We start from the raw sequence: 14,800 nt of genomic DNA, 5'->3' as shown, positions 1-14,800 counted from the left end.
CACCAAGTCTCTCTCTCTCACACACACACACACACACACACACACACACACACACACACACACACACACACACACACACACACACACACACACACACACACACACACACACACACACACACACACAGCTGATCGCACACAACCCGCTGCTTATAAACGTAGCTTACAGGCTTTAAACCACTGATATCATCAACCTTTATCCCAGCTAAATGTATAACGTCCACAAATTGATCAAATGATGCGAGTGTGTAAGTGCACCGCTCCTGTAAAATGCAATCTTAGAAACTGGACGGTATCAGGTGAAACATGCTGCGAGTGAAGGAACCATAAACATCAAATGGCTCTTTTACAGCATTAAGTTTGACCCATTAAATTATCTTTAAAGATGATTTCTACGATCTTTTCATTCGTGTATCTTGTTTGTCAACCTGAACACTCTTTTTTTTTTAACATATAGATGTTCTGTATTATGGAGTAAAGATATCCTGCTTCCTCCATGAAACAAAAAGCACTCTATGTTGCCGTTATTAGAAAAATGCTGCCTCCATAACAACGTATGGGCTGCGTGATGCGATTTTTCTCTCACGATTCTGCTCATATCAATACAATGTGCCGAGTTGATCCGTATCTCTATATGAAAGGCTGATGAATGGACGTCTTCCTGCATTAGGATTTTCCTCGGCGACCAGGCAGAGTCTGAGCTTATTCCGCCGCTCAGCGCGGTAATTGGTTGGTCACGTCGGGGAGACGGTGAGAAATTGACGACTAACAGAAAATTCCTCCCTCCTGTTGTGATCATTCGCTACTGTTGAATATTAAAAATGACACATTAAAGAACATTACCTTGAAGCACTTGACTAAAACCAATGTGAGTCCATTTTAATGGCACACCGCTCGCTCATCAGAGCCAATACTTGATAGGTATTATTATGAATTAGCTGCACATGCATAACGACAGGGTGGGGAGTGATAGAGGGACTCCTGTCTGAGGAAATGGAGTCCTGTATTAAGGTGCTGTGTCACTGCACTATGATATAGACATTCATATGTGTGGAAACCAGTGGGAGTGATAAACCACACGCCTATTGATTTTTACTCTAAAAAATATTTACTGGTATTAATACAAGGGCAGAGCAGGAACTGCTGTAGCTAAAAAACCCTTCGACAATCGTGTGAAGGGAAGCATAATCCATACTTTTTATCACATCCTGCATTTGGTAAAGCAGGGCAGTCGTGGGCTGACTTAAAGCCCCACGAGGCAAATTTGTGCTTTGTCATATTGGACTATATAAATAAAAATGGACTTGACAGTCTACAGGGGTGAGAGGAAGTCAGTGCAGCTGGTGGGTGGGGGGGCAGGTTAAGAGTTTCTTGCTGAGCAGCACCCTGTTTTTAATTATATATGAGGCCGAACTCACGGAGACAGAGAGGGAGTGCTCCTGAGAGGGAGGCCTCGGTGGCATACGAACACAGGGTGATTGACCGGGGTCCAGTCACTCACGTCTGACTGGGCGCTGACCCCCCGACACCGCCGCGCCCCCCCGGGAGACGGAGCAAGGAGAAAGGTGGGGTGCCCCGTGCACCCGCAAACCCTCCCGAGTGGGGTGGAATTTCTGTCTGCATCAATTATTCAAGAGCCATCTTAGATAACACTCGCGGGCCGAGGATGGATGAGGTCTATTTCTGTATGGTACTTCATAAGGATAAAGACAGGAGACATTTTTTATTTTTGCGTGCCGGAGCTTCAGACACCGGATCACCAGTACTCTCCTCTGAGGTAAAAACCTGAAGTGTCTTTGAAAAATGCTTTTAACACACTCCACATTCTTCCCTCTGCGCCGACATTCTGAGATGTTTTGTCGAAGAGGCACACACATATTTCCTGCATTGCTCGGGAATGTAATGTACAGTAGGTGTTGCCAACAGGGCCCTCTTACAAAGGGGACAAAAGCTGCAGAAAAGTGGCCCTTCTGCTTGTCCTTACACCTCCTCAATAATCACCCTCTTCTCTGCTCAGGGACTCCCAGATGGGTGGCGTGGTTTCTCTTTTACACACTACACACAGGCTACAGTGGGAATACTGTTACTGTTGGGTGTATTTCCTGCCACGGCGACGGTTCCAAGCGTCCATCAAAAAGGGGGTCACTTAAGTAGCAAGCATTAACTAAATATTGATCACAATAACAGTCACCGCCATGACCGTGCCAGATGTATACAGCGTCTGTTAGATGATGCATCAGACACAGCTTTGATATCGCTGGTGAGATGAGAGAAGAGCATGAAAAAAATGGAAAGAACTGCAGATGCACATATCTTTCTATAACATATCTGCTTATAATGATGACTGCAGCTGTAATGAATGGCAATGATGCAACCTATACGGAGAGTAAGTGGTGTTATTTCCTCTTAAATAACGTTTTATGGAGAAACTCCTGACAAATGTAAAAATAGTCCTTTAACAAGAATGAATGTGGCTCTATGCAAACAGCAGGGGAGACATGAGCTGCTGGTGATTTTGCAGGTTTGGGAGCATGAATCCACAGGAGAAGCAGACATGCTTAATATTTCCCTGCATGCTTATGAACTCTATTTTATACATGCTCCAATAATGCTCAAACACTCTCTACCTACATCTCCAGTGTTTCTGGTGTATTTGTGGTGGAATGGAAGTGACAATGACTCCCCGGGTGATTAAAGTTTGTGTCACTGGAATATCATTTGGGACATAGGAAGGTTCCACCTGAGCAGATTTGGGACATTTATGTTTCTAATGCTTAATAACAGGTATTTACTGTGGGCTACAGCATATTCTATATCTTTCGCCAATACAACAATAATGAATAAACTTATTTTGTTTTAAGAGCTAGACCTGTCCAGCATAGTAATCTAATAACAAGACCTGTGAGTGGCACATAATGCCGTGATTTATCTTTTGTGTTTTTTTTGCCATTTATTGATGATCAACCAAACAATGTTGAGCGATTGCAGATTTTTCTGTCTGTTCGGGTTATTTTTCTTCTTCCCGATTCAAACACCTAATTTAATTAATGCTGTGCTGTGGAAAATAGCCAATGTAAGCTGTTTAAAGAAGAAGAAAAAACTCCAAAACAAAGCATTTTATGAATTAATAATGATTACTACATTATTGAACATTAACTTCGCCAACTATTTGTTAAGCAAATTTGCATTCCTAATTAGGCCTAGTGTTTACAATCCAGTCTAATTAGATCTATCTCATTAGAACTTTATACAAATGGGTTGTGGGTTGGACTTAAATGAGCCTCATTTTTCTGCACGGTGAAAGTTGGAGGACGACGCAGAAAATAACAACTTTAATGTAGAACTGTTAAGATATCAGTGGTAACAAATAACATATTAAAGCTATTCTTGTAACAAATTCCAAAAGAGGTAATAGATCCTTTTTTTAAACTGAAGATTTGAGATCTTTGGCAGCGGTTGTTTGGCTTTGTGTGCAGAAACAGACGCTTCGGCGTGTGCATCCATGCCTCGTGTTGATGCGTGATATTTGTGCCACGCCTTCGTGTCAAAAGGATCCGAGACATTTGATTGTGACAGAATATCTTCCACACGCATACAGTTATTTCTGTCACACTCTCGGCTCTGTGCGGTCGCAGTCCTGGAGCATCGACTGTGATGCAGCGCCGAGACACAGAGGGATGTATACAGGGGTCATATCTGACCTGGGCTGATCCCTGGTGAACACGGTTCTACTACGCTGGTCCTGTCAGTCAGAGAGCCAGTCAGTCAGTTTCAGGAGGAGGAGGACACACACACACACACACACACACACACACACACACACACACACACACACACACACACACACACACACACACACACACACACACACACACACACACACACACACACACACACACACACACACACACACGGATCTGAGAGAGTGGGGCCCCGACTGAACGGCGGGAAGACAAGTATTCCCTCCAGTCAATCACCATCCACAGAACCGCTCAAATGATGCAGGTTCTCTCAAGAGGCCCGCAAGGTGGAAGTGGGTGAAGGAGGACCTAATGTCACACTCGCTACACTGAAGTCGGTTCCTGTCAATTATCATAAGAGACACACGGGCTGAGAAAACGGCTACCGAACTCCGTAAGGTGCTCAGAGAAGACCACATTACGGTGTAAATAAAACAAGCGTCACTGGGACTCTGTGGAAGGTGTTAATCCCTGACTAATGAACTCTGCCTCTGCCAGTAGCTTTCCCTGTTGCATCCCTGGACACCTCCAAGTGTGTGTGTGTGTGTGTGTGTGTGTGTGTGTGTGTGTGTGTGTGGTAGGGGATTCAGAAAGAGAGGGACAGGCTCCACTCTCCCGTCCCTCAGCCTGACAGGCAGAACTCAGCCACACAATTTCACGCTTTGTGGGCAGTACACACCATTGCTTTCCCATCCCTGAAACCCACAGAGTGTGCGTTACGATTGTGTGTTAGCCTGTGCATATGAACATGAACGAACACACACACACACACACACACACACACACACACACACACACACACACACACACCTCCTGCGCTATTAATACTAGGGGAAAGAAGAAATCAAATATTAATCCTTCAACACCCACCTGGAATTGAAAAAAAAAAATGAGTGGACTTACCATTTTGTTATTGATTTCATGAAAATGAATTTCACAGACTTTCTCTACGATGTCTTCACTCTCAAAAGTTATGAAGCCAAATCCTGTGCGGGGAGAAACAGAGAAGGGAGGGGGGGGGGGGGGGAGACAAAGAGGGAGACAATGGGTTAATGGAGAGCCTTAAAATAACATCAGGAACGAGAAAGGAAACGCGATGAGGAGAAGGGCAATATCATCACGAGCCACATCCAGAAACCACGCCAGTACATCTGTGGAGACTGGGCTCTGCATGGAGAGGAACAAGTGAACAAGACAGACATTGTCCTCTTTAAATCAGGAATATGATGAAATCTGCCACATTATTAAGGGCACTCGAGGACCTCTTCTACAAAGAGAAGATGGAAAAACAGCACAAAGCTCATTTAATGAGATTCAGGGAGCTAGGGCCCCAGCATCTGAATTTCATTAAATGCATTTTGTGTTCTTTTTATTGAAATCTCACTGTATAACAAGCCCTCGTTTTTATGTTAATGCGGGCCTTCGAATGAATGCGTCGTTGACAGTGGGATTTTCATGCCATATTTATAGGATAAAAGCTTAACCCCTCTTTTAACACAGAGACAGAGAGACACGATGGCTTCAGACTTTGGAGCACAAGTGGATTGCAATGCTCTCCTCTGTGTTTTGATGGTGATGCACAAAGCAATCTGGCTTCTCTATGGCTGCGGTTGAAAGGGAAACTGATATTCTATTACTTTTGCAAAAAAAGAGGAAACGGCACAAAAGAGGAACAGTTAGTGAATGAAGCAGCAAGTGGGACTGAAAGGAGATGGGTTTCTTTTCAAAATGGCAACAAAAAAAAAAAAACCCAGATGAAATAAAATCACCTCGGATTGAGCTTAAACCGCCGTCACCGCGACAACATCCCGTCTGACTAACACACACTCCACAGACAGCGCCGTCAATTTATTGTCGTGGAACGTCAGATCACACAGGGGGGAAAAAAAACCCAGTCACCTCCTGAATGTGAAAAACGGTGCTGATACACTAAAAGGAGACAACATTCAAATGTGACTTGTTGATTGAGCCCAACAACGGAGGATATTTGCCTTTTCATTCATGTTGAGAGACATTTGTGTTCCTACATCAGCTCAGAGCCACCGTTCAACTCAAAGGACAAATCTCAAGGTCGAAGACATGTGCACACGTTCCACACTGTGTACTGTGGTTTATTTGTTAGCAGGTTTTGCTGTTCTGTTTGTACACCTATCGATCATCGTCTCATCGATTAACCTGCCCATTATTTTCTCATTTCAAATCCATCAATTGTTTAAATAATGCTGTGTTTACAATGGTTATGAAATGTCAGAATGTAGTGAAACGTGCCGGTCAAGGAGACGCCGTCCAATGTCTTGTTTGAACAACAAACACGCTAAAACCCAAATAAACTCAGTTTACAATGATGTCAAACAGAGAAAAGCAGGAAACACGAGGCATGAGAGGATCTTTGGGGTGTCAACCCTCGGAGTGCTTAAAGAAATTAAACTCATCTTTCACCGTTTCTTATTAATTTTCTGTCGAGTTACTAAATCCATGTATTGATCGGTGCAGTTCTAGTTGATACTCATGTAGTTAAACCTGTAAGATTTCTGGCTCTATTAGGCCACTGCTGGCAATGTTGGACTGATTGGATTTCCAGGATTTTTGAATCAATGACATCAAATCCCCTATTTGTTATGTATATCAATTACTGGTCAATACCCATGTGGTTATTTAAGTAGAAACGGTTTACCACACTGACCATATGATATCGATGTCCCAATATTAAATATTAAATCGACTGTACGCAGGTTGTTGGTAAATATTTATAAAGTCTAACACGATGAGAGGCTTATTCTATAAAATGATCAGGTCGTCCAGAAAAATCCAGATTTCTTTGTTTGGAGCTGCTGCTTCCTACTCAGCCTATCATCCATAGTTTGGTCATGAAGTCTTTACCTCTCACTGGCATCTTTCTCTCCCGCTCCTCCTCTAGCTCCTCCCACATAAACAACAAAGGCTTCTCCTCAAGCCCCAGCGCTGCTACTGACACAAGGTAGAACATATCAAAGCAGCCTTGTCAAGCGAAGGGTTGGAAACTTAATGTGTGAGCTGATTAAACATGGACAACATCGAATCTAATGAGATCTTATGAGACAGAATATCAATTTCCACTGAGACAGCTCAACGCTGAGCTGTGGCGACACACACACGCGTGTGTGTGTGTGAGGTGGGCGGTGTGGGGGGCTGCACCCTCTTCTCCTGCTCACCCCACCTTCATGCCAGCGCAAGGAGCACTTTTGACAACCAACAAATCAACCGCCAGGAGTAATTTGTCACGGAGGAGTGTAGGTAGAGGGAGTGGAGTCTGGGGGGAACGAGGGCGGAAAGGGAAAGAGGAAAAGGTGGAGATGGAAGGAGAGGAGAGGTGGGGGTGGTGGGGGGAAGGACAGAAAAAGTGACAAGGAAAGAGGTTAACACACATGGCCCCTGTCGCCACACTCCTTCCTGCTGCTACAGGCAGCTCCTCCATCAACTGACAGGACATTTTCCACTGCACCATTATATCCTGTGGGGTCAGGGCCAAGCCACACCACCACGGCTACCACCAGCAGGGCCCTTCCACCCATGACTGGATCTGTTTAAATGGACCAAAAGACATTTTGCTATAGTGTAGACTACTGCTAGAATGTGTCCTGTAACACACAAAACAACAACAACAACAACACACAGCATCCCTAATTTCCCTCTCATTGGCTCAGCAGACGGCATCTTGCTCAGTCCCCCTGTGGACGGTGTGAACTCGTGGCCCCGCCATTACAGCGCGGCCCTCTGCTCCGCTATCCTATTTTACAGACCTTACAGACAATTACAGGCCACAAAACAGCACTAACAGAAACATTCCTCTCCCTCCCGTCCTCCTGCAGGGTGTCAGCGGAGCCAGATTGTCCTCATGTATCTCAGCCCTTCTCTTCAAACCATCCACACATGGCAGGAGGCCGACCTCAACGAGGCTATTAAAGACTGTCAGCGCCGACAGACACGAGGAGAGAGGTGTCAATGCGCTCACACCCAAGGAAGACTTCCCACACGCAGCTTGAACAATAGCCTGTAAATGGAAACACATGGATTTTTTTTTGCTAGGCGGGCTGATAATAGGTGTTGTGTGGCTTACTGACGGAGGCCTCTTGGCTCCACTTGCTCACACTTATTAGCCAGAATTGGGCTCGGCCTCATCTCATCGCTCCACGGAAGCGGCAGAGAGCCTACTTTCACGGCCTTTTACCACCTTCATCATGCTCGGCCTTTATTTCACACTCATCCCAGGTGTGCCCACCCCGGCCCCTCCTGATCCTGCCAGAAGCATGAGATGGGAAATTGATGCAGTAAAAGTTGACTTTGACTTGAAAAGTGGTGTTGTAGCTTTAAATTAAGTTTTAAACAGGATCCTCCGAGGCGTTAATCCTCAATGTAAAGTGTGTACAAAAAAATACATGTTAAAAAAAACACTTTCGTTGGGTTACATCATTGTCGTTGTAGGAGGAATATGCTTATTATGAGCGGTGGTTTTAGTCACTGTTGTAAAGACATGGTAAGCCTGTGAGAGCATGCAGATGAGGCAGCGTTGAGGGATCTACATTTACAACCGCTGCAGGTAGCAGGCATCTCCAACTCCCAAATGGCTGCAGCTAAATCTACTGCAATAAGTACATGAGAGTGAATGTAAAGCACACGGGTATTATCAGCGCTATAGGAGGAACGACCTGCAGCTTATTACCTCCACCTTTCTACGCTAACGTTACGCATGAACTGAATTTCAAAGAAGGAAGTGTCTTATTTAAGGGGTGTGTGCAGAGACCTCCCATACTATACATACATGTTACATATTAAGCTTACATGCACGCACACATGCATATTAAAGCCAACCCCCACGCCCGACAACACAGGAAATGAATGCAAGCTACGATGCAAAATGCATCACATCTAGGATATACAATATTAAATACTCTAAAGCATTGTTTGAGTTGACACAGCCTCTCGAGTAACCCATATGTATATGTAAAGCACTGACAACAGTGTTGTATGTTGCTCCTGATTAAGCCTGCATCTAATGAGAGGAGCCTGAATACCTGTCAACGTGGAGTAAGGAAGTGGGGCAACCTGGAGGAAGTGTCAGACGTGTCCTCTGGGACCCAGCAGGCAGGGGACGGAGCCCCATGCACAAACACAGAGCACACACTCATTCACACACACACACACACACACACACACACACACACACACACACACACACACACACACACACACACACACACACACACATACATACACACACACACACACACACACACATACACAGACACACGCTGTACATGTGGTTGCTGGGTCATTGGTGCAACCCACCTGCAGCAACAACTGTTCCCCGTATATTTCCCCCTACTGAAGTGGTGATCCTGCCTTAATTATGCATGGTCCAACATTCATCTGTCCAATCAGGAGTAAGTCTACAGAGCCCCTGCGTTGCCTGTCTGCCTGTGTGCCTCAGCCTCAGAGCCCCATCTTCTTGTAATGCAGAGAAGCAGACAGAGGCAGTCCGAACACCCACGGCACAGTTAGAGGCCTTTGATCAGTATTTCCGTCTGCTATTACTAGAGACCCAGAGCCCCGGGCACTAATCCCCTGTTTAATACAGTTAACGGCATGAACCCTCTAATAGCACAGGATGCATACAGCGGAGGAAAGAGAATCGTGCAAATACTTGTGCTTGAAACCACGGACAATTATTCCGGCGCATGAGAAATGTATTTTTTGAAACAAAATTCCTGGAAACAATACGATGCGGTGATGATGTCATGCTTTGTTTTTAGGTTTGGAAATCTATCTAAACTTGATTCAAATTAATATATGAAACATTTTGTATTAATTAGAGCCAAAATCTTCCATCAGGATATAGGTAATTTCATATCTCGATAATGATATATATCACGATATGGCATGTAATTCATGATAAATACATAGTCCATATTAAATAACCACATTTGTATACTTCGGTGTGAATTAACGAGACAAAGGAAGGTATTTTCTGCAAAAATAATCACATTTTCAGAAACATTTGAGTTATTAGGTGCTTCTTATTATCAATGATAACAACCAGCGCGTATTTGGACAACACAATTGTGTATCACGATGCAGTATTTGTATGTAAACGCATGATTTTATCAGAATATGATTCCCCAGCTCTAGTAATAACACTCTGAAGTAAATAAATAAAAAAGTCTGTATACCTGAGAGAAGTGGTAATGTCGTCCTTATTGCATTCACAATCAAAAAGATGATTACGCTGGTTTATATACAATGAGCTGGGTCTAAGTATTACTTTCTATATTCCACATGTGTACTTGCTAATATAGAATTCGTATGCTGATATTTATATCAAATAGCAGCAGAAGTACACACACAAAGTATCTTCCCTTTGATCACATAAGGTTTGACATTGAATAGACAAACCCTTGGTTAATATAGAGGCAAACGCACAGAGAGCGATAGAGAGACAGAGAGAGACGAACAAACAAATGTGACTGCTGTGACGCAGGCGAGTGCGAGGGGGAAAGTGAAGATGGACGATGTAAAATTAATCACTGAATTGTACTGTACAGTGAGCCATGAGCACTGTTTCAGACAAGATAACGTTGGGAAGATAAGACTCGGGATGTTTGTTGCTTTAGCTGCGAGATCACAACATAAATATATTCCCTTTTTTGGCTTCTTGATGCGTTTCTCCTCCGTGTAAGGTTCTGTGTTCAGGGATGTGCCCGGCTTTCCAGGTTCTGGATTTTGTAAATAGAGCTTATATGGCACATCACTACTTATAAAGTGAAGGTGAGCAGGTAAGCCGTGGACAGATGGCAATATGTTGTTGGGGAAACATTTACTATCTTGTAAATGACCGTTTGCAATGTCAAAGCACCTTTGTTTCTTTCCTTGCTCTCAAATATCAATCTAGACTCAATAACATCACAACAATATATATTTGCTGTGTGTGTGGATTAGGTCATGTGACGTTGATTGAAGTGGCCCACCATTAGCATAAGAGTGACAAAGGCATCACACCTGGTAAACAGATACATTACACTAAATTACAACCGGTGAAACCTTCAAATACCACAGTATGACAGCAACGTGAATCCTCCAAATACATAAAAACTATATGGATCCCTGAGAAGATGTATTTAAAGAAGAGACCTGAAACGACACGAGCATTTGCATGTTTGATATAATCCTCGAGGTAAATAACAAAACAAAGCATGGATTAAGGCCGTATTGAATAATGTTAATGAACAGCGCCTTGAGCACTTTATTTAGTGTGTAATAAGCGTCTCACTCATCTGCTGGAGCCCCGTTAGCCCTGATATTAATCAAACCAGCCATCAGCCTTGGCTAGCTGTGTGTCAACACTGTGATGTAGTGTTACAGCCAGAGTGCTCGACAGATGCTGTTCGAACACTTTCTAACGGGGATGTGGACAGGTTTAGTATGTCGAGCAGCATGCATTTCATTTGGTACAATAAAACACTTTATGTAGGTGTACAAATCCAATAGCCCCCTTGGGAATTCACCAACGCTAATCTGCCTTTGGACCTGGCCTGCACACTGTGCAGTATATCAACCGCCAATTTGACCAAAACATGATGATTATGTGTAGGTGGCTGTACGTGCAAGCATCAGGTGGTAGACCCGGCTTAAAATATGGAGACAATTACCCCAAACTGCATTTTGGTTTGCTTAGCAGCGGCTCCGAGGCTTTTAAAAGCTGGAACTTATTACCTGGGACAACATTTTAAAGGACATCTCATTACTGATTAGTGAGAAATGTCACAAAGGAGCTTTTAATAACAGAATGAAATGAAGCATCGGGCCAAAGAATAATTGGACAGAAAGGGTGTGATCGTAAATTGATGTGATTCGATTTCGGCGTGTTGTTTTCTTCACGCTTGGCCTTCATCGGTTTACGGTGCCCCAGTGAGTTCACTTATCAGTGATCACAGCCACTTTGGACATTTGGACATGTTTACAGAAATTTTGCAGAATCGATTACATTTCTGAACTCATATTGATTTCTGCGAACTCAAGACAAAAACAAAAAAAGTCCTCCAACTGAAAAAAGTAAAAAAAATAAAAGAAAATGGAATTGCTAGCGGCGACCCCGAACAGGCGACAATTTCAATCTTTTTCTCCTGATAATTCATGATATGCAGCTCATTTTAGGTATAAATATAATTCATAAAAATGAAAATGAACACATATATTAAATCAATCTCTTTAGTATGCATAAATGAATGTGCATATAGCCTGAGTTGCACTATCCACATGAGCGGGACCTTTGGTCCGGCAACATCTCAGAAAGGCTGAAAAATAATAACATAAGGCTAGTGTTTCTAAATCAAAGAATACATTAATAAATCAGAGCACTCAAATAAGAATGTAACTGTCAGCGTGCTGAATATATTTTCAGTGTATTAACGATACTGTCAAAATCAGCAGGGTGAGGCACATTGAAACAGCTGTTTGGAGCTCTCTCTCTCTCTCTCTCTGTCTCTCTCTCCCCTTCTGTCTGAGAATTGCTAAGAAAGGACTATTTCAAACCTCTAAAAAAGCAAGCATGCTAAGATACTGTATATCTGTCCTCCTCCGCTTCGTTTCAGCACTACGGACAGCGCCATGGCTACACTCGACCCCACACACAACAAACCACGAGCAAAATAACCCAAAACAAACATGACTGGATGATCAGTCGACGACCAATCAGATTAGACTAATTCTTAAGGCGTTTTTTTTCTTCTTCATCCATTTAATATATTCGAACATCAATATATTTTTCGTTTTTAAACGGAACACAAACATTACCCGGTGAAAAAGTGACATTTTTAGGCAACACGATCAATGTTTCACAAATATAGGCATCGACTAATCATGTTGTGTGGAACAGAACGGATTCAATATTTACACTTTTACTGTACAACCACTCTGTTTTTACTTTTCACAATAAAAGCCCTAGATTCATACACTTGCGTAGCTGTTAACAGACGGAACTAAAATGGATTAAAAGAAAAGGCAAATAAATAACTCACAGTAGTTTTGGCTATACAATCAATCAACCTCACCTGCCGGATGCTGCTCTAGGGGGCGAACGCTCTGTGCAAATTTGAACCTTTTATTAAAAAAAGTGTTGCAACTGTTGCAAATTCACATTGCTGCTGGAATGAATAGTTTGGATGCGAAATATTCATTCACATCCCCGGTGTGTAAAAGCCTTTCATCTGTGACCGCCGTAAAAATCACCCCATACCAAGGGTTACAATGCCACTTACTACTCTTAACATGTATGTATTTGCATCTCCCCACCGACTGTAACACCAGGATGTTCCACTTCTACTGTATGCTTTTATTCAACGTTTCACATGCAATGTGTCTGCTCTCTCTGCATTTTCTGCAGAGCAACGGGGTTCAGCGTACATGCTGAGGGAACTAGTTTGTCTGCGCCTCTATGTAGGTCAGCTTTCAGAGTTGGCCATCAATTTCTACTGTCCTATTTAAAAGAGACACCCCGTCTCTATACAAACACACACAAACACCAACACACAGCATTTGTGTTACATATGACGACTTTAACCCGGACTTGTGTCACGGTGGGATTCATTTGATTTATGCTCTAATTAGAGACATTTATTTGAACCTTCAGCAGTAATGTCTAACATCGTCCCTAACTTTAACCTCAACACAAATCTGGCTTGTCAATACAATATATGTCCATGTTGTAGTCCGGCCGGTGGTAATAGGCATACTGTGTCAACAGCAACAACAGAGGGTGTACTCTCAAAGCGAATCCAGCTCTCTCCACCTCTGCAGTACACTTTCAAACACTCCAGAACTCAAGAAAGACCCTCATTAGTTCCAAACAATATAGCCATAAGTGTGAATTCCTCTCCCTCTATATGATCACAAGCCTGCTCTAGCAACAACTGAATGGAAGCAATTATCCATGGAGAAGGTGACTAACTACCCCTTTACTCCCTCTCACCCAGACAGCAGTCTAAAGGCAGTACGCCACAAAGAGCTTAAAAGAGCACTTGATGACGAATTCAAAGAAATCCAAGGAATTAAAACAAAGATCTTTTAATAAATACAGAGAATTTAGTTTAATTTGTAGAGGTTTAGATATGAAGGACTTTGGAATGAAGAGAAAACACAAGGCAAACTGCAAAGTGAAGTAACTGATTACAGCAGAGGAAATGTGCTGGAGACGTTTAGCTGTATCATCCAAAGGTTGAATGCCAGAGAGACGAACGTGTACACAAGCGCCTATCTGTGTCATCAGACGGAGGGAAATCACCCTGCAGGTCAAACCCGACACACGCCCTTGGTCCATTTGTAAAGCAGCCGCAGCTTAAGACTTGACCTGAGGCCTCGATAAAAAGGTCCTTTTATTCTTTGAATAAAGATGAATTATACTGTCCATAAATAGTATTAGATTATCATTATTATTATAAAAGTATCAGCACAGGATTACACACATATATATGTGTAATATTCTACCTATGGAAGGCATACTGCCAACGGTCGTAACACTGACACACTAACACATATTCTAGGACGTTAGTGTAGCTCACCGGCCTGCCTAGCCATTACATCCAAACCAATGTATTACATGAAAATGGGACAACTAACTGAATTATAACTAAGTAACTAGTATCTTTAGCCGTTAATATAGAGGAGTAATAAGTAATACGTCGTAGCATAATTAAATGAATGCAGTTCAAGTATAGAATCCGGTGATTGGCACGGTTGTTTTAAAATCGATTAAACAAGGACCATCGCTGGCTGAGAGCTTCGTGATGAACCACAGCAGGTTCACTTTCATATCCCACTTCAAGTGACAGCAAAGTGCACATTCATGAATGTAATGGACTTGGATGGCTCCTCATTGTCCTTGCACACATGACCTGACTCTTTGCCCTGGTGACTGTGACACAGACGAGAGCTCTGTATTGTTTTAATGCTCGTGAAAACGTGTTCATGAATTCAGTGCAGCAGCATCGTCTAATAATGATATTTAGAATAGGAGTGCAAGGCTGGGCTCAA

The 14,800-nt window shown here is 42.9% G+C and overlaps 1 protein-coding gene across 10 annotated transcripts in view; it reads right to left on the bottom strand.

Annotated features, from left to right (window-relative positions):
* The window catches only part of LOC311026318 (RNA-binding protein Musashi homolog 2), a 227,110-nt gene that overhangs the window by 57,076 nt on the left and 155,234 nt on the right, over positions 1-14,800 (bottom strand). For all 10 annotated transcript variants that reach the window (XM_084029807.1, XM_084029810.1, XM_084029814.1 and 7 more), the window contains exon 8: positions 4,643-4,725. In XM_084029807.1, the coding sequence (XP_083885933.1) occupies positions 4,643-4,725 (83 nt within the window). The remainder of the gene's footprint in view (positions 1-4,642; positions 4,726-14,800) is intronic.

The sequence above is a fragment of the Eutrigla gurnardus genome, assembly GCF_963514095.1.
Source record: "Eutrigla gurnardus genome assembly, chromosome: 15".
NCBI lineage: Eukaryota > Metazoa > Chordata > Actinopteri > Perciformes > Triglidae > Eutrigla > Eutrigla gurnardus.
The sequence above is the reverse complement of the archived record's forward strand: the minus strand, read 5'-3'. Positions and strand labels throughout refer to the sequence as shown.